Source organism: Apaloderma vittatum, unplaced genomic scaffold (genome assembly GCF_000703405.1).
Source record: "Apaloderma vittatum isolate BGI_N311 unplaced genomic scaffold, ASM70340v1 scaffold20844, whole genome shotgun sequence".
Lineage (NCBI taxonomy): Eukaryota > Metazoa > Chordata > Aves > Trogoniformes > Trogonidae > Apaloderma > Apaloderma vittatum.
The window spans coordinates 21,530-45,889 of NW_009712401.1; the positions used below are offsets into that span (position 1 = coordinate 21,530).

Genomic DNA, 24,360 nt, shown 5'->3' on the forward strand with positions numbered 1-24,360 from the left:
TAGTGGCTGTAACCCCTGCGGCAGGATCCCGGGGGCAGGCAGGTTGCTGCAGGCGGTCCCCAGCCGGGGCTGGGGCTGTGGGGAGGCCATGGGGGCAGCTGCCAGGCTCCGGCAGCAGGCAGAGCTGCTCCTGCCCACCTCACCAACGGCCCAACGTTCACCATTTGTCACGTCATACACAGATCCGGATTTATCCGGATTATTTAATTAATTAAATAAATAAATAGGACAGCTTCATAGAGTCATAGAATGTTAGGGGTTGGAAAGGACCTCAAAAGATCCTGTGTAGGCAGCCACACAGGAACGCATCCAGGTGGGTTTTGAAAGTCTCCAGAGAAGGAGACTCCACAACCTCTCTGGGCAGCCTGTGCCAGTGCTCTGTCACCCTCACAGTAAAGAAGTTTCTCCTCATGTTGAGGTGGAACTTCCTGTGTTCTAGCTTACACCCATTATTCCTTGTCCTATTACTGGGCACCACTGAGAAGAGACTAACTCCTTCCTCTGGACACCCACTCCTCAGGTATTTATATACATTAAAACGGTTCCCTCTCCACCTTCTCTTTTCAAGACTAAACTTTTTATTAGCACTGTCCATGGTGCAGCAGCCTGAGGTGATAAAGACTCGTTTTGCACCATTAGGGCAGCAGAAGGGTGTAACTGCAGGGCAGGGTGGGACCAACCTCTCCCTGCCTAGTGACAAGGCCACTTAAAATCCTCATCATCTTCCATTGCTTTTTTGTGGTAGCTCCTGTAGCGGTCACCGCTCTCTAATAATAAGCGATTCAAAAGGCAAACACAGGTTATCACAACAGCAGCGCACTCACTGGTGACACAGGAGACTGACTTGAGGGGAGAGCGCAGTCACCCACTGGAGAAACTCCTTAGCTACTGTAATAATCCTGTTTCTGGTGAACTCTCATGTGTGAAGCAAATATAGTTTCTGTGTTTTAATACATGAAACAAACAACAAAACAAACTTTCCCTCCACTGCAAAAACACAACTGGTTTTTAACTAAGTGCAGCTGCTTCTGTCACGTGCCCCGTTCAACACCTCGTTTTGTAAGCGTGACAAAGTCAAGGTTTAGCTATTTCTCCTTGTAGTTCAGTTCTGCTTATGCTCAAGTATACTCCTGACAAGACCAATAACTATTAACATTCTGGGAGGTCAGGGCTTCGTTCAGCCCTACTCCAGTGCCAGGAATTGAGCTCAGGCACAGCTCTTTATCTCATCTCCAAGATAATTCAGCTCAGGATTGTGACATCTATCGCATTACTAAACGAGAGGGGAAAGGGAGTACACTGGTCAGTACGAGATTCGAAGACCTATTTTTGACGAGACTTAGAAAAGGCTATTTACCAAAATATCATCTGAAAATAACATTCCAAGACTAAGTGAGGCAGATGAAATCAGATATGGTCAAAATAGTTCATGCAAGCACTCACTTCCTTGTATTCAACAATGCAGGAGGCAGAAATAGCAAAGGAAAAGAAATATGAGAAAAACCACATGCGGACATTTCTCATATAATACAACTAGTCATACACTTAGGACACTTAGATGTACATTTTAAATAATTAAAAGCAGCACCTTATTTATAGAACAAGTAGTTCTTCACACTTCGAAAAGATACAAGAAATTTTGCAAGATTTTTGTCCCTGTTTTACAGTGAACTAGATTTCAGTGAAAATTATGAGCAGACACAAAGCTTTAAAATGCACTTTGCCAGCCAGATCAGAGGTTCTACTTCTACTTTCTTGACACCTAGAAGTCCTTTTTTTATCCTTTTATTTTTCTAATAAAGACAAACCATTCAGACTCCTAAAGTTATCATGATGCACTTATCATACTCTTTCTACTGCTGACTGAAAAATTTATCCCAATCAGCAATTTAAAGAATCAACATGAACATCATCAAATCCTCTTTGAAAAAAGTCACTGTTTTTCTCAAAACAACAAAAACAGTCACTCCTACTCCATTAAGAATATCTTTAAAACACTAGGAACATTAAGAACATAGAAGCAATGACTGGTAGTTTACCATACAGTCACATTTCTTTAAAAACACAAAGACGCTACCTAAAAAACAAAAGACGTTACCTTTGTTTCTTCAATCCTCATCGCATCCAGCAGATAGTGCAGAAGCTCCTGGCTGTCTTGCTGCTGGAACCCTTTAAATCGAGGAGCCCTAGGGAAGAAGTGGTAAGGAAATTATACTTACATTGGGAGGTTCTTAATGAGACAAAGTCTACATCAGACTCTTGTTGACTGCCAAGGGGCACAAATAGGTGCAATCTCTGCTGGATCTCGTGGGGCTTTAAGAAGCCCATGGTGTGGTTGCAATTATACCAGTGAGGCTCCACTTTCATCTAGGTAGCATTTTGACCCTGTTGGCGGTGACTTGACTAAAATACAGCTTTGCCAGTCGAGTTTCAGCCATGCTAACAGCACTTTCCTGACAGACTACACCCTTACTTCTGTATCTCCAAACATTCCCAATGTCATGGAGGAAAGAGAAACAAGATTTTCAAAATGCTCAAACTCCCTTGCTATCTCACCTTCTCTTCATCAAGGATAAATCTCAAACGTGCACATAGTAAATGAGGAACAGCACTATAACCTGAACTGGAAAAAAAATGATCCAGTGTATTTCCAAACTTTTCATCTCTCACAATGAAGTCTTGAAGGAAAGGAACTACGTGCCTTAGAAAACACACATCTGGTGTCATCCTTGTCCTCTCAGGCCACACTGTCCTTCAAGCCATCCTCCTCCGTGGTGTCTGGCCACAGCACCAGCAGAGATGAGCCAGCTTGGGAGTCAGCCCAAAAACACAGAAGGGACACTGGTGCCGGCTGAGTTTGTATCGTTCTTTACTACACAGGACAAATAAGAACCAAAGGCTCCACAGAGAAGGCAATTCTTTTTTAGTCTTTTCAGTCCAGCAGCAGTGTCCGCATGACCCTCATAGGTCAAAAGAGGAAAAACATCTGCTTCACACTATGCTACCATTTACACCAGTGGTGTTTTAGTCAACTGCACGGGGGTAACGTAACATCTTCATAAGGCAGCCATTCAGTAGTCTCAATCACTCCTACTCAAAACCTGTCAATTCCTTTTTTTACTACTCACAGCATCTAAATACACCCTAAATATATTTTGCAGGCACAGATTATGCAAAAATTACAAAATACAATTATGAATAGATCCTTAAGGTGTTATCCTTACTAAGATAACCCTAGCTAGAAGGCTTCTCATACACAATTTGGATCTCCAGCTTCTTGCAACCCCAAATAAGACATATCTCTAGACACATTAACTGTAACTTATTGGCCAAACCATATCTGTCTTTCCAGCCAAGTTACCCTTTAGATCTCTAATTAGAGTCTCGGATCAATTAATCTAAAATGGGATTTGCAAGGCTGAGGTTTTTTCACATTTCCAGTAATGCCACCAAATGGCAGCTGTGACTCTCACTGCAGACTGAAAAGAGCACAAGCAGATCATAGAATGGCCTAGGCTGGAAGGGACCTTAGAGATCATTTAATCCAACCTCCCTGCCATGGGCAGGGACGCCTCTCAACTAGATCAGGAAACACATGGGGACCAAACGGGGATTGAACCTGCAACCTTGGTGCTATGAGCACCACGCTCTAACCGACTGAGCTAACTGGCCCCCTTACAATGTAGCCACGTGCACCCCCTTCCAAAATCCATCACAGGAGACGACTGGCTGAGCAGAGCTCAAAGAGGAATTTTATGAAATTGGCAGAGCAGCAAGAAAAAACAACCACTTAACTCAGTTACTCAATTTTATTAAGTGCAATTTGAACCAGTATTCACTTTTAGCCTCAGATTGCGTGTTCTGGCTAACCAGTACGTCGAGCTGTAAATACGCGTATCAGTATTTTCTCCAGGCACAATTATCTCGCCTGCCCGGTCACACTCTCCAGGTGGTCCAGAGTTCCTCAAGGTGAGGTTTCTTTCCCACTCATGCACTAAAGCTGCTTGGCTTTGCCTCGCAAGTTCGTGCTCGTGGACAGGAGAAATTAAAGGCGATCAGAAAACGCATCAGACATGGAAGGTGCCCCACAACAGCTAAATTTAAAGCTGAGCAAGACATCAAGATGCCAAGTTAGTGCGCAGCAGCCCTGGGCTATGGGCAGGACCGTGGCAGGAGGGTCTCAGTTGGCTGGAGGCACTTTGGGATGTAACTGGAGAAGGATGGAAGGTGATGAGGCATCTAAGGTCAGTGCCTAAAATTAAGTGGAATCAATCTGGACCTGCATGCAAAACAACATGGTGACATTTACAAACATGATACTTTCACATTTGTACTTCGTGGCTACGTCTTGGACACAAAGTCGCCAATATCCCTAGTTAAAAATGATTTAAGGATGCTGCACTATGAGGATACTGTAAAATGCAAAATCAGCAGAGTGGGTGATTTTTTTGGTAAGCATTCTATTTCAAGTCAAAATTTCTTCTGCACGTGCAGGTAAACCTGAAAGATTAATTTTAAATTTTAAAAAAAACCCAATTAATTCAAATTTCATATAATCATCTTAAAAATAAATATATTGGTTTAAGAATATTAAAATGCAATTTTTTACTTCTATTAAAATCAAACGTTTTATTTTCAGTTAATTCCCCTATGAAAGCTAAATACCTTCCAAAACTCTGAAAATTCTGAATGAGGTTCACACACTGAACCTTTACTTTGGATCCAGTGAAACACTCATATTCAATAAAAACCAAACAACTTAGGTACCTGTTTATATAAATAATATATGCACATGTTTACATGCATGCAGTGTTCCACTTTTCAATTTGCTAAAACAGTTTTCTCATTGTTTCATTCACTGAGTGGCTAGGAATCTGAAACAATCTTTTTTTCTTTTTTAAACCAGATACCAAAATCAGTTCAACTCTGAGAAACGAAGTTAGTTAGCCACAGTATTATAATAAGTTTTATTTATAAGATTTTTTTGTTTTCCTGAGTTAGTGAGAATGAGTATATTCAGCGTATCTCCTCCAATATATGCACATTAATAGCTCCAGTGTACAGTGAGAAAACAAAATCTTGCATTTACACAACCTGGATCCTGGTACTAGTAGGGAATTATTTTTTTTATTATTATTTTTATTTTTTCTGGCCACAGAAGCAAGGCCACTGCAAGAGACATAGTAAAAAAGAAAGATTATTAATTACTTGACTCTTGTTACAGGAAGTTTTTGCACCTCACAGAGCTAGATCCTCAATGTAAACCAGAAATACCTTTTGTTACTGTTCATGGTTTGCAGCATATTATTGTATGTTCATCAGCGGGAGGTTAATTTTGGATGAAAAATAATTTACTAAATGATATCTCAAGGGAAAATAATTTATTCGTATGCTCCACACAGTTTTATTTGCTTAAATGAAAGAGGGAGGTGGGGATTAACTCAGACATGGAAGTTTTTATTTTCTTAGTCTTTCATTTTCCTAGCACGTAGTGCATCTAGGAGCACAAGATTATTTAGGCTTCTCTGTGTTTGCACTAAATCCTCTTCCAACCTCACATAAGCCTCCATGCTTGAATTTTAACAGCAAAAAGGATGAAGGGAATATAACAACCACTACTTTAGAAGTGAAGTGGCTGGGAAAGAGACTTGTAAAGGTGCTATCTAAGGTTTGAGTCATTTACTTGGACTGACAAATTACGTCATTGTTCACATTGCTTAGCACATAGTTTGCCTGTCGTACACTATGCGATGCTGTATATAATTCTAAATATCTGATGTTCTGTGGAAAATCATTTGAGATTAATGCATTCTTTTTTGAAGGGAAGCACAAAAAAAACCTCAATAAATAAAGAGAAGGGAGGGAATTTCACACCATGCAATGCATTTACTGGAGACTTCCTACACTTATAAAGCCGTATTATGGGGGAATAAAAAAAAGAAATTAATCCATGCTCATACACAGAAATCTGACAACTAAAAGATGTGAGCTCTCGTCTCCTTGAAAATATGCTTCAAGCAAGATCCTTGGCAAAAGTGGGGGACTTGAAGATGGTTGGTTGAGTTGACCGCTCACAGATGTGCTGACATATGGAAGCCAGTGCCAATGCGATACAACCTGTTGTACAGTGTCAGCAGGATAATGACAGAACAGGTTGAACTCCTGCTAATGGCCATAAGTGGTGAAGGACAACTGTGACATGTACATGCATCCTACTTATCTAGCCTCTCGTTACTCATCTGGAGACCAGTCATAACTGCTTGACTGTCAGTTCAAGAAATACTTCTCGTGTTGGTCTATGTCCTACAATGTTTTAATAACAAAAACTACACAACGTGATTTTTCAAAGGAGAAAAAAAACCCAGTCCAGTCCTCTAGGCATTCTATTTTACATTAATTTGATATTTAATATCTTGTATTAATTTTGAAGCTATGCTTCAAAAGTGAAACTGAGATACAATTCCAGTCATTCAATCATACTGCACAGTACTGCCATATCTCTACCATCTCTGGTAAAAATCCTCTCCAAAATCACCTTTTCAGTAATTGTCACCTTTGAGCAGAAGATAGCCTAATACCTTGAAAAACTTTAGAAGCAATAATAAGTGCTTGGAAACAGAAACCAGACTATACTATTTTATTTTTTTCAGTACTGCAAAATGCAGAGGAACCCCTTTAATACTGCAGTACGCTACAGAGAAGCAAAGTAAAATGTTTACTTAATGTTATCCTGAGAGAAGAAATTTTGTTAATCTGCAGATGAAGATATTCATCCCTCAGGACTGAATAATTAACAATGAAAGGTACGAAAAATCATGCAAAGGGCCAGTTTATGAATGACCACAGTTCACAGGATTTACCTTTCCCAACGACACTCACAAATACCCATTCAACTGTCATTATAGAATAGCTAGAATGAAAAGGTTTGCTCTGCCTAAATCAGTAATTCTCATTTGTGCTCCCAAGCTATATGCAGCACTATGACAGAAAAGAGAGCAAAAGAGAAAAAGAGGCACCATCACTTTCTTGGAATGCACTGGATCTCTGGTACCTGAGCAAAAAGCACTTGTTAGAAGTAGCTCTGAGCAGACATAATAGCTGACATGCTACAACAGGGCCACTTCCCACTTGATCATCAGAGGGAAAATATGTCTCTTTTTACCACATAATGGAAATACCAGTCTGGAGAAATTTCTTTGTACCAGCTGGTAGCCAAGTGAAGGTTTTTATGCATGATCTCTTGCATCCCTATAAAAAAGTTTTTTCTTTATACGGATGTCTACTTCTTTTTTCCTTCAAGTTGTGCTAAGATTTTTTAACAGCACTCTGTGACAGCAAGTTCCACAGGTTAGATCTATAAAATTCAGAAAAAAAAAAAAATTTTGTCCCCTGGCTCTGAATCTGTTGCCTTTCAGTTTCACAGGCAGCTTCTTTAACTTTAATAAGGGCAGTTAAATAAGCACAGCTGATTTACCCTCTATCATTTATTGTCTTCCCTTGCTGTCACGTCTCCTTTTCATGTCCTCTCCTGCCTAAATTCCCAATATTCAAGTCCCTTTTGACATGAAGCCTTCCTGCTTCTGTTACCTGTCTCTAAAGCTCCAAACTGGCTTTATCTTGTAACACTCTATTCTGGTTAACATGAACATCGCTACTGAGGATACACCTCCAGAGTGTGTAATGAAATTATTGGGTTTTTCCTTGGTTGTACCTACAAGCACTGCTTGTCCAAAATGTTGCACAGGTCTTCCTCCTGAGTGGAAGAAGTGAACACAAAACTTAAGAACAAGCATAGATGATTCTTGTCAATGCACACTACTTTTACATGCAATTAATCTGCTTTGCACTCATAATCCTCACCCTTTCAGCTTTGTTAACTTGGTCCTAAAATTAAGGAAACTCTGACAAAGTTAACAGAAATAAAGACAATTACTCAGCTTCTGCTGCACTGAGACAATTCTACCTCTTTTGTCAGAAAGCTCCTGAATATGACACAGCACCATCCGCAAGGCACATGGAGCCACGATGGAGACCCAAAATAATCCACGATGGAGACCCAAAATAATCCTTCACAATTGGTCAAGGAAACATCCAACTGTGTGTCCTGCTGCTATTATTTTTAAATGGTAAAAGTCAAATGGGAAAAATAACCAAGTTGGATTTTTTCTAAAAAGTATTTTTCTCTATAGCAATATTATTTTAAGAGAACAGGTTCAAAAATACTCCTAACTCATGAGAAAAATCCTCCTTCGTTCACCCCCTAAATCTTGTGCAACATTACTTCGGTTTCCCTTGGCATTTCCTCACAGGAGCAATAAACGCAGAATTCTCCATGCATTGTTTACATTTCCCTCCAAAACTAAGCAATTGTCCTAACTGCCCATGATCTGATACTCTGTCCTGATATTCTGTCAGTCCCACCTCTGTCTTCAGTTCTGCTTACTGCACCTGAGAAGGAATACTCCTTGGGGAGGGAAGATCTCTGTATATTTTTTGACCACCAATAAAATTTATGTTATTTTTTCTTGCATGTTAATGAAGCAATATAAAACCTCTATAAATAATTATTTGCTGGAGGTTTGAAGCAGCTCAATCCTGTAATTACTTTCTAGATTCATCACTTATATGCTACAACATTTACTTGCTTCACAAATCTAAGCTTTCTTCCACCAATAAAATTATTCAATCATAACAAATAAAGGAAATAAAATTTATGTCCTCTTAATATATCAGTGTTGCATTTGTCAGTAAGTCTCCAGATAAGTCAGAAGTCTGCAGTCCTGATATTCAGCATAGTGGAAAACCAACAGAAGGGCCCTGTAGCTATGCTCACAATCTGTCCTCGCAAAACATCTGACAGCTGCAACACTAACAAAATTAACAGTGGATGAATTAGTACCAGACGCTAAACAGTTGCTATAGAAAGACTCATCTATTTCTTTTCTTCTTCTCCCCTTCTTCAACCTGGCTACCCCACCACTTGATAAAATTAACACTCAGTATCATTTTTTTCTTTTAACAAAAAAAAGCACGACAAATACCCTTTTGTACACAAGATGATGAACTTCACATTGTGATCTCCCCAGACTCTTAAAGAAGCAGTTCCCAGTTGAAAGGATTGTGTCCCAGTTCCGACTGCTTTTGAGCAGCAAACGTGTGTCCAGTTGTGGAGTTTCCCACTTGCAGATTTTGGGATCCCACCCGGTGCCACGATGGAGCTGCAGCTGAACAAGGCAGCGCCTGGTCCCTCTCTTCACATGCTCTTTGCTCACCCCTACCCACATTCCTGCATGCCTTCGCCCACTCCTTTTTAGCTCTTCCTTCCTTCCTTCTCTGACTTCTTAGGTCTTCTTTCACTGAACACTTCTCAATTTTTGAGTAAAGATGCTCAGTTCAAATGTGAGCATTCAAACTCTTGTGTATCGCAACATCTGAAGAAGATGGAGTCCTGAAGTCCTACAAGGACATCAAAAAGAGCAACTCTGGACATCAAACTCAGAAGCGTTATTCCAGCAGTGAACTGGAAATGAGGGGAAGTGTCAGGTGTTTAATTACCTCACTATATCTTGCATCCACTCATCCAATATGAACACATGTCACCATTCAGCCAGGAGATTAAAAAACAAAAAAAAACCATCCAAACCCATCGATATAATCAAAATTGATGTGCATTTTTATATATGTAATCCAACTGTGCCATCAGGGAAAAGTAATAATTTTTAAAGGATCAGTCTTCTGCTACATAGGGTAAAAATGTTATTAGGAAACTGCAGTGTTATTTTTTGGCTAGATAGCATACTGTGACAGTCCTGACAAGCAGACAGATCTCAGTATGTAAAGAATAGCAGCACACCATCACTTGCTGACAGCTTCAGCATTTGTAAGAAGCCTAGTAGGATTTGGAAGGGACTATACTAAGGATTAAGTAAAATGTCTAAATCCTGTGTGTCCACTCAGTGTGTGTCCCTGTTTTGCAACTATTAAAAATAATGTCATGGTAAAGACTGGGACTGGGAAGACAATTCCGGGGTCACTACATTCAACTCTTGATATCACAGACAAGTATATCCTATTCTATCCTACCTGTACAATCTCCTTCATAAATTCTTTACTGAAGAAAGATATTGTCATATATTGCAGACTGTGACGGAGACAGCAAGATCGGTGATAGTGAAAGAATAAATTTAAAAAAAAATAAAAATGAGGTTGCAACTGGCATCAGCAAACTTTTCTGTAAAATATATAAAACCAAAACATTATTACAAGAAGTCCTTGCCCATGCCCTTCTCCCCAGTAGTTAACTGTCTTGTCCTTCTCTGACACATTCTCTGAAATACAAACTTTTTTTTCAGTCTAGTTCCTTCATTTTACACATTCATCCTGTCATCATTTCAGGAAGGATGCTGTTTGAACTTTAATTATTAAGTAAAAAGAGTTTGTGCTAATGCATGTGAAGACCATAGGTAGTGCATGACTTTAAGATTACTTTCTTAGCATGACTGCTAGGTAGGATTCAAAAAGCAGTTTATGGAAAATGTTGCAGCAACACAAACATCTTCCTAGCTGGGACTCCTGCCATCTTGCCATCCTCTCTCTTTCATTTCAGCTTTGCTAAATAGTGGAAGGCCAACTCCACAAAATGAAAAAAGGCTTTGTAAAAGAGGTGTGACAGAACACTGCAGTCATACTGTTCAAGTCAATATATAGCAAATGCATTCAGTCTGCAAAGATAAAGATTTCCCATTCTCCTATCTCCACCACTGCAGACTCCTGATTTTGCTGAAATTCTCTCTTATTTCTTGCTTATGTCACCTTCAGTAACCAAAGATCAAAAGACTAAAACCTTCTGTCATATCTGCACAGCCACTTACTGCCCCTGAACACCTAATTTCTCACTAAGAGGATGTGGGTGACACTTTTGTTATTGATACTAGAGCTAGTAAAGGATTTATATCTAAGCTATGTTCTGCAAGGCTAACAAAAGTAAGAAGTAGGGATGAAAGCAAGAGATGGCAGAAGCTGACAGATACATGATTCAATTTTAGCTGGTAATTAACGTACATGGCCACCTTAAATATAAAAGAAAAACAACAAAAAGAGAACTAGTTCTCTGAGATTTAATACTGATATACTGTGTAGCCATCAGTTGATGGCTACACAAATACAAGCACACACACACAGCGTAGATACAAAACAGCGATCCCTTCAAAATCACAATGCCATCTGAAGTGCACTGCATTGTCATTATTTTACACTGAGTTTGCTCAGGTGGGTTTCAAAACATATTTTACATCATCTTTTCCATTTCATCCTTAACACTTGCAGAGAAAAAACCCATTACTCTTATTTACTCATTTTCCCTCCATTTCTTGCCCAAATTTTGTTCTTATAATCACGGTTTTGAGTCAGCCCTGAAACAGGAAGAGGATTGAGGAAACAACACATTTTTGTTCCCTATATATTTTCTTCCAGGTAGATAACACTAAACAGAGTACACTGGTGTTTGACTCAAAATCACTATCAGGATACTTCATATACGTTTCAGAGCCCAAAAGAATCAAAAGGAAGTCATGTACAAAAGAAAAAACTTAAGTTTCTCAAGTTGAATGTTGAAGGTAAAGAAAACGTAATAACTGATTTCTTTATCAGAATTAAATTGTTCCCACTCTAGTCTAAAAACTGTTGTTTCTTTATATCATATTTCAAACCCATGCTTGTGCAGTGAGGTTGCCCTGGTATAGCACAGAAGGAGGCTGCAACTTTCTCCTTACTTTCTTGCTACAGAACACTTAAAACTCCATATAATAATACTGTAGCAAATAAATTAACATGTAATATTAATGTCTTCACCTGTACCAGTCCCCAGTTACTCTGCTTCTACAGTTTACTTTACTTGTAAAGTCACTATTTAAATATTTGTATCAACTTTTAAATAGGTCTTCTACAGGTGTTTTAAAAAGCAAGATTGTTTCCATCATAATTGAAGGCACCTACAAAGCACCACTGTAAGCATTTTCCACACCAAGAAACAGGAGTTTCCTTAGGGCTTGTAAGCTCTTTGCAATCTGGAGCCATATGCCATTTCAGTACTGCTTCAAGTCCTTACTTGTTAGACCCTTTTTATTTTTGAATTGATGCCAAGGTCAGACATCCTAGCAGAGGTTTCCCGTTTAAAAGCTTATCCTTTTTTTCAAAATAACTTAATACACTTTGCCAGTACTAGCACAACTTTATGCTAATTTACACAACAAAACCTGAAAGCTAATTTTATTTTCAGATTTACCATGCCCTCTTCTGCCCCCTCACACTCAGTTCAAAGCCCACTGAAAGTTGGTGCTTATGGACTGGAGAGGAGGTACAACTCTGGAGTGCAATGAGGAGCCCTGCAATTTCAAAAATATGAAGAAAATGTTTTCTGCACTGCCCGGTAAAAATCTAACGGCACCTTAGAAAGGACAACAGACATGGCACATTTATATCACTGGAAATTAAAAATAAATAAGTAAAAGATACTGACAATACGTACTTTTGACAAAGTTGGCTGAACAGCACTTTGGGAGAAAGAGGACCTTTTCCAGCCTCCCTCATGCTGTGAAGGAACAAGAACATCGCTGAAGTCAAAGGTCCTGGGCTGGAGAGGTTTACCACCAAAGGATCCTTCAAAGCAAAGGTAAACTGCACATCAGTTTGAAGCTAATGACACACTAGACTTATTTCCAGTTAGTACATTTACAAGGAAGAACAATGTAACTTTCAGTTTTAAGAGTGTTTCGTTGTTTGTTTAGTTTTTTCAAATGTTGATGTCACCTACCTGATGGAAACAGTTTAAGAAAATTTACTCTCTAAGCAGCAACAGTTGCAAAACCAAACAATTCTTGTTGAGCAAATTGGTTGGTAACCAACAGTTTTTCAGAGAGGCATATCAATGAGCCAGTCTGATTCTCACAAAAACAGTACTGACCTCCTGCAGGACCTGCTTTACTCTTCCTCCCACAGGACCTGCTTTACTCTTCCTCCCACCTGCACTGAAATTCAGCTGGAGGCACAATGTGGGCATCCTCCTCTGTGGGTTCCCATAAGCTGGAGCTCAGTGGCACTCAACCTTATGAAAGGGGTGGCCAGCTTCCCTGCCCTGTGAGTCACACACCAAAATTTCCACATATCCAACAGCCACGGAAACATACCCCGTTCCTCCAGGAACCAGACGCTGGGAAGGCACCAGCAGTGGTTCACAGCAGGGGCCTGCAGCAGACCCCTCAAGTCCACGGTGACAGTGGGGGACAGGCAGAAGGTGCCTCCAGCACAGCCCCTCCTGGTGTGAGAATCGCCCCAGCCAGCAGGTCCTGGGGCTGGAAGGAGCTGGCCAGAAGCCACCCGAGCCAGACTTAGAGAGCAGGAGACACTCCTGAACTGCTCAAATGTCACAAGTGTCCCAACAGCCATGGATCACCAGCTCTCCCTAACGCACTGCCAAGTTCGTACCTGATCACAGTGCTTCCTACTGGCTGGCCTGACTCTCACAAAAACAGATTACAACCACCAGACAAAAAATTAGAGAGGATGCCTCGACCAGAAGGCAGATCCACACAAAACGGAAGCGCTATGGATACATGAAAATATTAAATATTTATATCATATACACTATCAAAAGGTGGAAAACGCCCTTTATCAAGTGAGAAGTTGAGAGTTTCCACATTAGTGTTCGACTGCTGCAGCCCTCTAATTCTGCATTGACATACAAAGGCCAGAAAACAGTCTTTGCTCCAAAAGCCCTATTTACACCGTAAGCATTGTCGTTAAACAGAAAATAAATCTTTCAACCTTATGGCTGTGCAAGTTTCACATGAAGCATAAGTCAACGTACCACTGGCTTTCTAAGCCTTCAGGCACAAACAAGCTCCAGACCTCTGCTGCGGCTCAGGATAACTTAGTAAAATGTGTTGCTGCTCAGAACTGCCACTGGAGGAATTACAGACAGCAACACAGTGAATTACACACTGCTCTTGCCTGGAGAAGCTATGAACATCACCAACAGCAACACACAGAAATCTTCATCATTTCAGAGGTATCTGAAACAGAATTCCACCCCTCAACCCTCACTGCCACCAGAAAGCTCCAAGCAAACAGCAGAAAACAAAAGAATAAAAAAGCCTCTGTAAACTGTTTATCTCTCAGAGGGAAAGGGATATTATCTTCATTGCAAAAAACATATTATGAAAACCCAAGTCTCTAAGACATGGCTGGGAACAGCAGCACATCCTTTTGATAACAACCACAGGAGTCTCTTCCTTGTATGCCTCCAAAAACTTTGGTCTTCACTGCAATTTTGCTTCTCTCAGTTTAATAAATTTTAGAAGCTGTATCAATGAAGGGCTGGGACAGACTGGAATAAAATATTTCATAAACACTTTCTAGAGCCAAATATACTATTTCCTGTATCATACATTCATATTGAAGAAACGAAATGGGAAATGAAAATAAGCCAGCCAATCTTTCTTGAGGTCAGGCATTATTTGCTACTTCAATGTCAAAAAATGTGAAAGGAAGTGATTATTGCTCCTCCTGCAGGGCTGAATAATTAAGTTTTGTAAAAGGAGTGAGTTCACAGATATCATAAACGAGCTAAACAATTAAAAGGCAAAAGAAATGGAAGAGTAAGAGGATGTCTTTAATGGAGATGCGATTTCCCATCCTCCAGCTTCTTCCCACATTTCTCACTACATACTTACCAACTGGGAGTCTGAAGTATGACAGATTTTTAACTTTGTTCCTTTCTCCTTCATCTCATACATCAGTTCATTTAATACGTGAGTCTGTGCCAAGTTCTTAAAAAAAAAATTAGAAATCCAAGAAACACATGCTGATCTTTCAACTATACATTTTTTAGTTATAAATTCTAGCTTCAAGCATAGACAGAACCAGATACATTTCATAATGTACAACTGAGTTTTAAGTCAAGACCACTAGAAAAAGCAGATATCACCCTTACAAGAGCCAAGATCATTGATCTCAGACTGTTTCTCAAACTGTACCTACTTCTGTTTCTGTAATTTCAAAATAGTTTCCTAGTAATAACTTTTATTATTTTTATTGAACAACAAAAATAATTTTTTTACGGTGAGGACACTAGTATCAGAAATCATTTGTTCTTTTTAAACTCTCCAGTTCCCCCCATTGCCCCCCGAGAAGCACAAAGGCTTTGGGACGCTGAAAGGCATTACCTCGCTGAATTTAAGAGAGAAACCAATTCAACATATCTCAGCTTTGTTTCTTTATGTTTGGTTAACTTTGATTGCAGATCACTCAGGCTGCTACAATGCCCTAAGTATGGGCAGAGAACAATATGCAGTAATTCTACTCCTTACAGATTTACTATTTGTTTGCTGAGTTTACCATAAACACAAGGTAAAGAGTGCCAGGTCAGGACACCTTTGTGGCAGTTTTCTCTCATTTGCTCACTTTTTTCTGCAGACATACAGATGTCTCTGCTCAACTGACAGAGCAACCGGATGGTCCAACACAAAACCCACTAAGGCTGCTGCTTTTTTTGGAGGATGTTGGATTAGCTGCACACTCAACATCAGCACAAGTGTGTTAGTGTAGCTCATTCCTCTTAGTGTGGCCAGGAAAAAAAACCCAACACTACAATCAGCAAAAGTACTTTTATAAATGCATCCATTGCAGGGGTTTAAAATCATCACAAAGCACTGTGCAGACATTTATATCATGCACAAAGGACCACTTTTCGCACCCCCCAGTATGGTAAATACTGTGCATTACTCATGATTGCCTAATGCTGAACTACAAATAAAAACCATATCCTAGAGAACAACCCACACACATATGCAGCGTGTAAAACACTTGACATTTTCATTTGTCTCATTACTGTGAAAAATGCTACTGGTCCAGGAATTCTTTCTGTTGTAAGAGGAAATATTGCTTGGGTAGCAAGGAATAAAAAGAATTTGGAAAGGACCTTCGGAAAGCAGAATGAAGACCGGTAACAGTCAGAACCTTTTCTGAAACCCCCAGTTTATACAGATTAAGTATTTCTCAAATCTGTTAAGAGAAAGCTGTACGATCTTTGCATCTTACCTGCATGACAGCATTGAAAAAGCATGTATTTCCTAAATTATTTATTCCTTTAACTGGAACTGACGCACCATTACCAGAACTTTTTCCTTTTAGTATTTCACTTGTTTCACTGTTTTCTTCACGGAGGCGTATGATTTTTGATGAACCTATAATTAAATTATAGATTAATATTAGTACATAACTGCATAGTTTAATCAACTCAGTCCTGCCATGGATTATGTTTACCACTTCTAACATATGCGGAAAGATACCTTGATGGTACTCTAAGCTACTTTACATAATCTTTTAAAAAAATTGAAAAATAGTAAAAAGGAGAAATTAGCAGTTAAGCCCCTGAGGGGAAAAAAAATCTCTCCAACAACTACATCTCTCTAACAAAACCTTCCACAATGATCATACTGTTCTATAAGACTATTTCTTCAATTACGCAAGCAGTAAATAAAACGGGTTCTGTGAGTTTATTAACCACGGGCAGTTAAGGTGCACATTCATTACACACACTGGAAACATCACACAAAGGCTGCTTTTTGGTGCATTTGAAGAGGCAACCCAAAGTCACCGCCCAAACGCTGAAAGTCTTCATCAAGCACCGCGCTCCGTTTGAACTGCCTCGTACGACTCGGTCAGGGTCCAAATCGGAGTTGCGACCCACTTCCTCTAATGCTGCGTTTGCTCCTTGAGCCACCTGCCTTTGTCACAGCCCGAGGAATTGCTAACACCACCCAAACACACACAGTGCTGGAGCTTTAGTTCCAAACAACAAAAATTCAATAAAACTACGATGGAATATGCTACCAGTGTAACGTTCACATATTTCCCTGTTTCCCTTATTATTTACATAGACGAGGGGCAGCAAAGTTAGACAGTCATTAACTTGTAGCCTAGAGGTAATGGAAAGACTTGAGATAACAATATTTAGCCTCGAATTCTACTAGCAACTTTCATATTGTCATGGTTGCGGGACTAACTATGAACATTACTGACATCTGCAGTGTCTTAAATATTGATTAACAATGCATGTCAATGTAAACGAGTTATGGACTTAATAGATGCCAAGAACTGTGATGCTGCAATCTCTGTCTTGACATATGAATTCATATATTTGTTCTAATGAGTTTCACATTGAAGTCTCATTAAAGTGTTCTTGAGAAATAACTAACAGACCTATTTACAGTAATGAAATGCTCATGCCAAAAGGTTCTTTTATATAGACTCCTAGGTAGCTTTATATAGACTCTTGCTTAGAAGATGAAAAAATATAATTAAATTTAAAAGCAGTCATTAAAATATCTATTGTATCTGGCAACAATCTTCTGGCACAGTCTGTCTGCATCCTATAACAGTGCCACCAAGGTATAATTACTTTTCCAAATTCTAAGAGGTGCTTTGCTGTTTAAAAACATTTTTAAATGTTCTTGGCAATACTGCTTACACAGCTTTAAAATACTCTCCTTTCCACTCATGTGGAAAATTAAGACGGTGCAAGGGCAAAGTAAGAGACCAAGTTCTCCTTGAAAAAGGAAAGTGATTTTGAATGCAACGAACGACAAACAGTTTGGGAGCTTCTCTCACCCTGAAACAGTCACTGTTTTATGGGCTACGTGCATCAACATCTTTTAACTGACATGCTTACACGGGACACGCTACAGTGTCTGAGACTCATCCACCCACGCGGAGATGCAAAAGAATGGGAGCAGAAGGGGATCTCCCAGTGTCTGCAACTCAAAGGCACTGCTCACTCTCAGAAATTTAATAATATAAATGGAGACTTCGTCCCCTTGGACAACCATGCCATACAGAGTAGTGCTGGGGAGAAGAGATGGTTAAAAAGAAAAAAAAAAGAGAGAAAAAAAATCCAAAATTGTGTAAATAATTTGTGTATTAGTATACCGCAGTTGTTGCATTTATCCATCGGCATTTAAAAACATCTGGGACAGCATCTTAAAGTAAACAATGTTCACAAGGCCATCTGGACAAAACTGCAGGCAAAAATTAAAGCATAAGCATATGGAAAAGCAGATTTTTCTCTTCCCTTTAGCAGTACAGGATGACAAATGTCAAACCTAGATCTGTCCACGCTTCACTGTGCTATGCTTTGCAGCACCACCTGGCTCTCCTTGCACAGCCACCAAATATGGACAGCACTGCCACAGCGGACCATATCTGCAGGGCAAACTCGATAAAAGCATTTCACTTCATGGTTAAATGGCAGCTTCACACAAGTAGCAAGGTTCCATTTGCTGAACCTTACATCTAAATTATTTAAGGGAGGGAAAACAAAGCCAAAGCATCCAGCTTTGCGACACGAGCTGGATGAATACGCAATTATAAAGCACAATAAATGAGAACCAGACATCCGACTGCCACAAAGCAAGATAATTAGTATAGGGATAAGGGGAAGTAGCAGTAAATTAAGAAAAGGTCTGTATGCTGTGACAGAAGTATAGGAACCTCCTTTCACTCAGAAAGTTTTAATTACTGCCTCTTGATTTTTTACAAATTTTACAAACACAATCCACGCAATATTTTTTCTCAGGTTTTTTGTATCTGTGAAGAAGCCTTGACAGAAAAGTGTTGCTTTGCCATTACGAACATTATCCGCTGCTTCGCTTATTCCACGCAGATATTTTTAAGGACATATACAGAACCAGAGGAGGGACAGCAGTTTTTAATTTAAGTCTGCTCAGTGTCCCCAGCTCAGTGATAAATGACAGACAGGCCTGAAGCTGAATGTTCAGTTGACATGTGAAGAGTTGGTCAGTCTTAATAGAAGATGCTGGTAATGACTGTGATAGCTAATACTTCTACAGATTGAGGCTGGAGGGGCCTTTCTGCAAGATTAACCCAAGGCTACAAGCGTGTTATTAAGCAAAAGGCTAATATGTAATTTTTTGAAGTGAATTTGCACTGAACTGTCTCGTTGCCGATTCAATCTTGCAAACCTGAAATATTTTACCGGGCGTGTTTTTGCATATGAAAAGTGACTTTTAAGCCAGTACAGACACAATAAGGACCCGAGCAGAAGGATTCTATTGAAAAGGCTGTCATCTGCTGCTGCCTACAAGGGCCTTCAGCTCCTGGCCAAATGGGAGGAAAGCAGTAGTCCAAGCCATCCATCCACGTGCAGTAGCACATGTTATAAAGGACTTTACTAATGTTAATCAGAGCAAGGTGGGTGAAAAGCAAAAAAGTAATTGAATTTATAGATTGATTTTCACTCGTAGTTCATGATTACACCTTGTAGAGAGCTGACATGGTGACCCTCGATCTCTCTGCCTCTCTCAGGCGCTGTGAACATCAGACCCGGGCAGGCCTGCCCCTCCACAGCGGGGACAGCGTATCTGACTGTGACTGTTTTGAGGCTCACGCGTTTGGACTACGCTTCTCCGTCAGGCTCCTTCTGCAAGTTCTGCTGTAAACATGGCCTTCTAACCCCGTCACACAGGGCAAACTCTCACTCAAGCTGTGCCTCCATCATGACAAACTCCTTTTCCTTTGACAACGCCCATTCAGCAGCAGAGATGCCCTCTGCCAGAGTGCTCTGCCAAGACCCATTGCCCAGCTCTTCACCCAACGTGGCACACTCACCACCTCTTCCTAGGCACCAGGTCAGTGCCTGCCTCTGGTCCCACCACGATGCCCACCTCCAGCCCTCCTTCGGCTCTCAGACACCTGCATTTGTGCGCAGGCACAGCCTCCACTCTCAGCAAAGCCTTCCAACATCGCCCTGCTCTCACCACACTAACAAACTTCCTTCCCATCAGACCCACAGGGAAGAGGACAGCAGAGACCGCTCCCCTGCTACACCTCCTGCCTGCAATTCATCCTTTTCTTGCCACTCTTCAGCCTTTTTTTTTAACTTACTTCTGCTCCCTCACAGCCTTGTTTTGTCCCAGGCTGCACAGCACTGGTCTCATGGGTATGTGACCGAGATTGCCGAGCCCAATGTCAATGCAGTCACCGGTTCAGTCCAGGAATCGGAGCAAGTCCCCGGACCAGGTGTGCAAACACACACAGTGCTGACACATCCACTTGCAAAAGACATTCAGAAAACTTGCTGCAGGTTCCCTAGCAATTTGTTTTGCCAGTATTTCAAAAAATTTGCGGCGCATACGGACTTCTGTACCGCCCTTGCTGAAACTGAGCCAGGCCCGGGGGTGCAGATGGTGTGCAAGCAAAAAGATAAACGACATTCAATTTTTCTTTCAGCCAGGGAAGTAAGCGTTTTTGCTCATCTTTTCAATGCCTTTTTTTTTTTTTTTAATTAAAAATGAGGGTTTCAGGTATATGCACTTTTATTCTGAGGTCAAGCCTTTTCTATTGAATACAACTCTGGTACTTCATCTGAAGGTCTTTACAGTAAAAGCAAGGTTAATAGACTGCCTTTCATTTACCAAGTTCTCATCACGCTGTACTATGAAATGCTACTAAATTGTCTGGCGTTCCTTCTTTATTTAAAAAAAATTAATATTTTTTTTCAACACTGCACAACAATGAGAACCTAACCCTTAGAAAAACAGCACAGTTCTCTTCCGAAATGGTCACTATCTTTATGTTTTAAAAGCCCAATTTACCTTGCAGTGTTCCATTAAAAGACTACAAACTGCAACTTTATTTCTCTGATTCCACCAGGATGTTATACACGTTTGTACAGTGTGAAAAAGAAAGCTTTCAAGCACCAGTTCTGATCCTCGGCACTCAGATGACTTGTGCTACATGAGTTAAAAAGTGTGTGGATGGGAAAGGGAAGAATCCGTGGATAAAAAGGGCAGAATGTTTAAAACATTTTTTGCCAATGATTCAGTTTTCGTTTCTTTGCAATGTGTACAATTAACAGCAGCCCCTAACAAGTAAGTAAACTTTAAAGAAAATTTATGACCAACAACAGTAGGTCTTCTTGCTGAAGCGTATCTCAGATTTAGAGAACGAATATATTCTGCTTTATTTTGCTAGCTGATTTTCTTTTCAAGTAGATAGAATGGACTTATATGACTTCAAGTTTCAAACAACATATGTAGTGAAAACCAGTTATGAAAGAATACAAACATTTTTTGGAATGACATCCTTTGTCAACTGCTAACATCCACAGACAAATGCAAATCTGAAAAGTTATTTATCATAGTATTTGGTTTTCCATACAAGCTAACATCTAGGACTTTTACTGTAAAATTTTATAACTCTTAACCTTTGGTTTACATCAATTGTGTAAATGGAGATCAAGTTTCTAACTTTCACCTCTTGACAAATCCAGGCAGCTGAATTATTAGCAAAATCTCATTCGTCTGCTTGAACTTCCTCAAAATAAATTTAACTACAAAATTTGAGAATATTCTTCTTCTCCATTCTATTGCTACAAAACCCAATTTAATTAACTGTTCCATTTAAAAAAAAAAAATAGTATGCAACCTTATGTCTCCACTGACATCTAATTCGGCTTTTGTAAAGAAAAACACGTGTAATATTCACATTTAAGACTGCAAAACAACTTATTTTCTCCCGCAAATGAGCAGACAGGCAGATCGCAATGTCTCAGCATGGTTCCTGTGTACTACATGTGCATTATGTCCATGTGAAGCTCACAAGTGTGCCACGCGGACAATACTGCACCTGCCTTTCTGTGAAAATCATCATGGCCTGCTAACCTTCTCCACAAAACAAATTTCTGGGTGGTACACCCTAGAAAGCAATCTTGCTTTATTCTTCCATCTTGTGCCCAACATGACCTCTTAACCAAACAGACTCCTCTAAAAAAAAAAAAAAGAATAAAAAAAAAGGCAGGCGTTGCTGGGTACAACAAACCATAGGATCAGATGCGAAAATCACACAGCTGCAAGCATTCTTTTGGGAACCCAGCACTGGGATTTATCTCAATTGCTTAATGTAATTACAAAAGTCAGTCATGTAGTAGTAATGTAATTTGCACATTTTTACAGCTGAAGTGAAGTTGAATCTTTATGAGAGGCCGAGTGAAAAGCAGGGATCCTGCTGCCACACTATTCCACCACATTAGTACCAAATGACAAGCATTTTGCTTTTGTTTATTTTCCAAGATGCATTAATTAGGAAATCTATATAACCCTCCCTAACATGTTTAAGCTGATTATTTTATCTTTAAACGACTCCTGCACTTTTGAACACAAAAAAAACTTGGCAGCCCTCATCTGTTACTTATATCCATGTTCATACTGCATTTCTGCAGAAATTTCTACACAATGCTATTTGAATTTTAATGATGCACCATGCCAACCAATTGTTAGAACAGAAAGAAATCCAGGCATAAGATGAATTGTTGTTACGGTGCCACATTCTCATACGAAAATTAAGTGTCTTCATTTTGGCTGCTTTTTTAGGAAGAAACAGAAAAGCAATGTGAAAAATAGCACAAGACTGATTTTAAGTGAGAAATGTAAATTATTAATGGGCAGTTTCTCACAAGTTATTTTTCATTTATTTAAAATCGGTTTCTGTTTTAATGGCTGAATACCCAAAATAAAATAAGAAAAATCGAAGACAACTAATAATTTAAAGGATGACAGGTACACTGCAACATGAAATAAAATACTACACTTAAAAAATCCAAAAGATAAGTCATCAATAGTAGAGTTAATTTTCACTGTTACACTTCATATCCTTCGTGTTCTCGACAACAGCATGAATTACATTTCGATTTCCCATTTTATTTTTTAAAAAATCTTTAAAGGCAATCTAATTTAAGGAAAGAAAAAAAAAAGACAACCTAATCTTTCTTAAGTGACTGTTCTTTAAAGGAAGTACGAAGCGTGTCAGCCCAAGTATTTGACATAAAACATAAAAGACATTGCTGTTATATTTATCGAAGTGAAACAAGAATGCCAACTCTGGTTGGGAATTCCCTCTCATGCACACCACTTATTTTTTAATACCCAGCTGCTTCCCGGCCTCTCCCAGCAAGGAGCCTGGCCCAAAGTAGCAGACGACGCCAGGCAAACAGCTTTTTCCTCTTTTCCCTGCCACTCAAAACAAAACAAAAAAAACCAAATTATCTTTGGGGCTGACACTGCCAGAGCTGTGAAGAATGAGATCCAAAGTGCTCAGTGCTGGCTTTGCCATGGAGAGAGTCATAGAATCATAGAATAGCTTTGGTTGGAAAAGACCTCCAAGATCATCGAGTCCAGCCTTTGTCCCAGCCCCATCAACACCACTAAACCATGTGCCTCAGCACAACATGTGCGCGTCTCTTGAACACGTCCAGGGATGGCGACTCAGCCACCTCCCTGGGCAGCCTGTTCCAATGCCTGACAATCCTCTCAGTAAAGAAATTCTTCCTAATATCCAACCTGAAGCTCCTCTGGCACAGCTTAAGGCCATTTCCCCTTGTTCATCACTAGGGAAAACAGACCAACCCCCGCCTCACTACAACCTCCTTTCCGGTAGTTGTAGAGAGTGAGGTCTCCCCTCAGTCTTCGTGGATCCAAACCTTTCAAACATTCCTGGAAGCACACGCACACACTTCCTGTGTGAATTCAAGCTTGAGTATCATCCTTTTCTCGGGTAGGAGACAAGCTGCCTGGCAAGAGCAACATCTGCCTGCTGGCACCTCCGGCCGCCGCAGCGGCCGCCCTGCGAGGCTCACGTGGGGACAACATCCGTCGCCATGACCACTCATGCCTGGCACGAGCACAAACCTGAAGGACGAGGCACAAAGCGTGCAGCCCTGTAACACACAGCCCGAAATGCTGGGAAAGCGGGCTCCTCAGCCCACCCCCGATTTACAGCTGTCCTGCACCTCCTGCCGCCTTGTGGTGCCGCAACGCAGCTCGCCCCATGTCACCCACCTGACATCACCACTGGCAGCCGGCTCCACCTTTCACCCCATGACCCTGAACCTCCTCTCCCAAGGCACCGAAGCGAGCAGGGCCAAATCCACGCACAGCCACCACAAAGTGCGTGACTGCAAAACTGAAGCTGGACGATAGCTAGTTTTTTCAATTTGGTTTCAGAAACTGAGGGGAAAACTGGTTTAAATACAGCGGGAAAAAAGGAAGACAAAAGGAAGACAAAAGGAAGACAAAAGGAAGACAAAAGGAAGACAAAAGGAAGACAAAAGGAAGACAAAAGGAAGACAAAAGGAAGACAAAAGGAAGAGGGGGGGAAAAGGGGAAAAAAAGGAAAAAAGTTTATGACCCGCCTCCCCCCCAAAAAATGCCATTTTATTTCAAGTTCTAGAAGAGAGCTTCCAGCTCGATCAAGCAAATAAATGAAATACATGTGCTTTCAAAATACAGT

The 24,360-nt window shown here is 40.3% G+C and overlaps 1 protein-coding gene across 1 annotated transcript in view; it reads right to left on the reverse strand.

Moving 5' to 3' along the window:
- The window catches only part of USP45 (ubiquitin specific peptidase 45), a 44,264-nt gene that overhangs the window by 14,394 nt on the left and 5,510 nt on the right, over positions 1-24,360 (reverse strand). Inside the window, exons 5-8 of the mRNA XM_009867974.1 lie at positions 16,096-16,241; positions 14,730-14,825; positions 12,527-12,657; positions 2,099-2,186 (exon numbers count right to left, since the gene is read on the reverse strand). Coding sequence (XP_009866276.1) covers positions 2,099-2,186; positions 12,527-12,657; positions 14,730-14,825; positions 16,096-16,241 — 461 coding nt within the window. The remainder of the gene's footprint in view (positions 1-2,098; positions 2,187-12,526; positions 12,658-14,729; positions 14,826-16,095; positions 16,242-24,360) is intronic.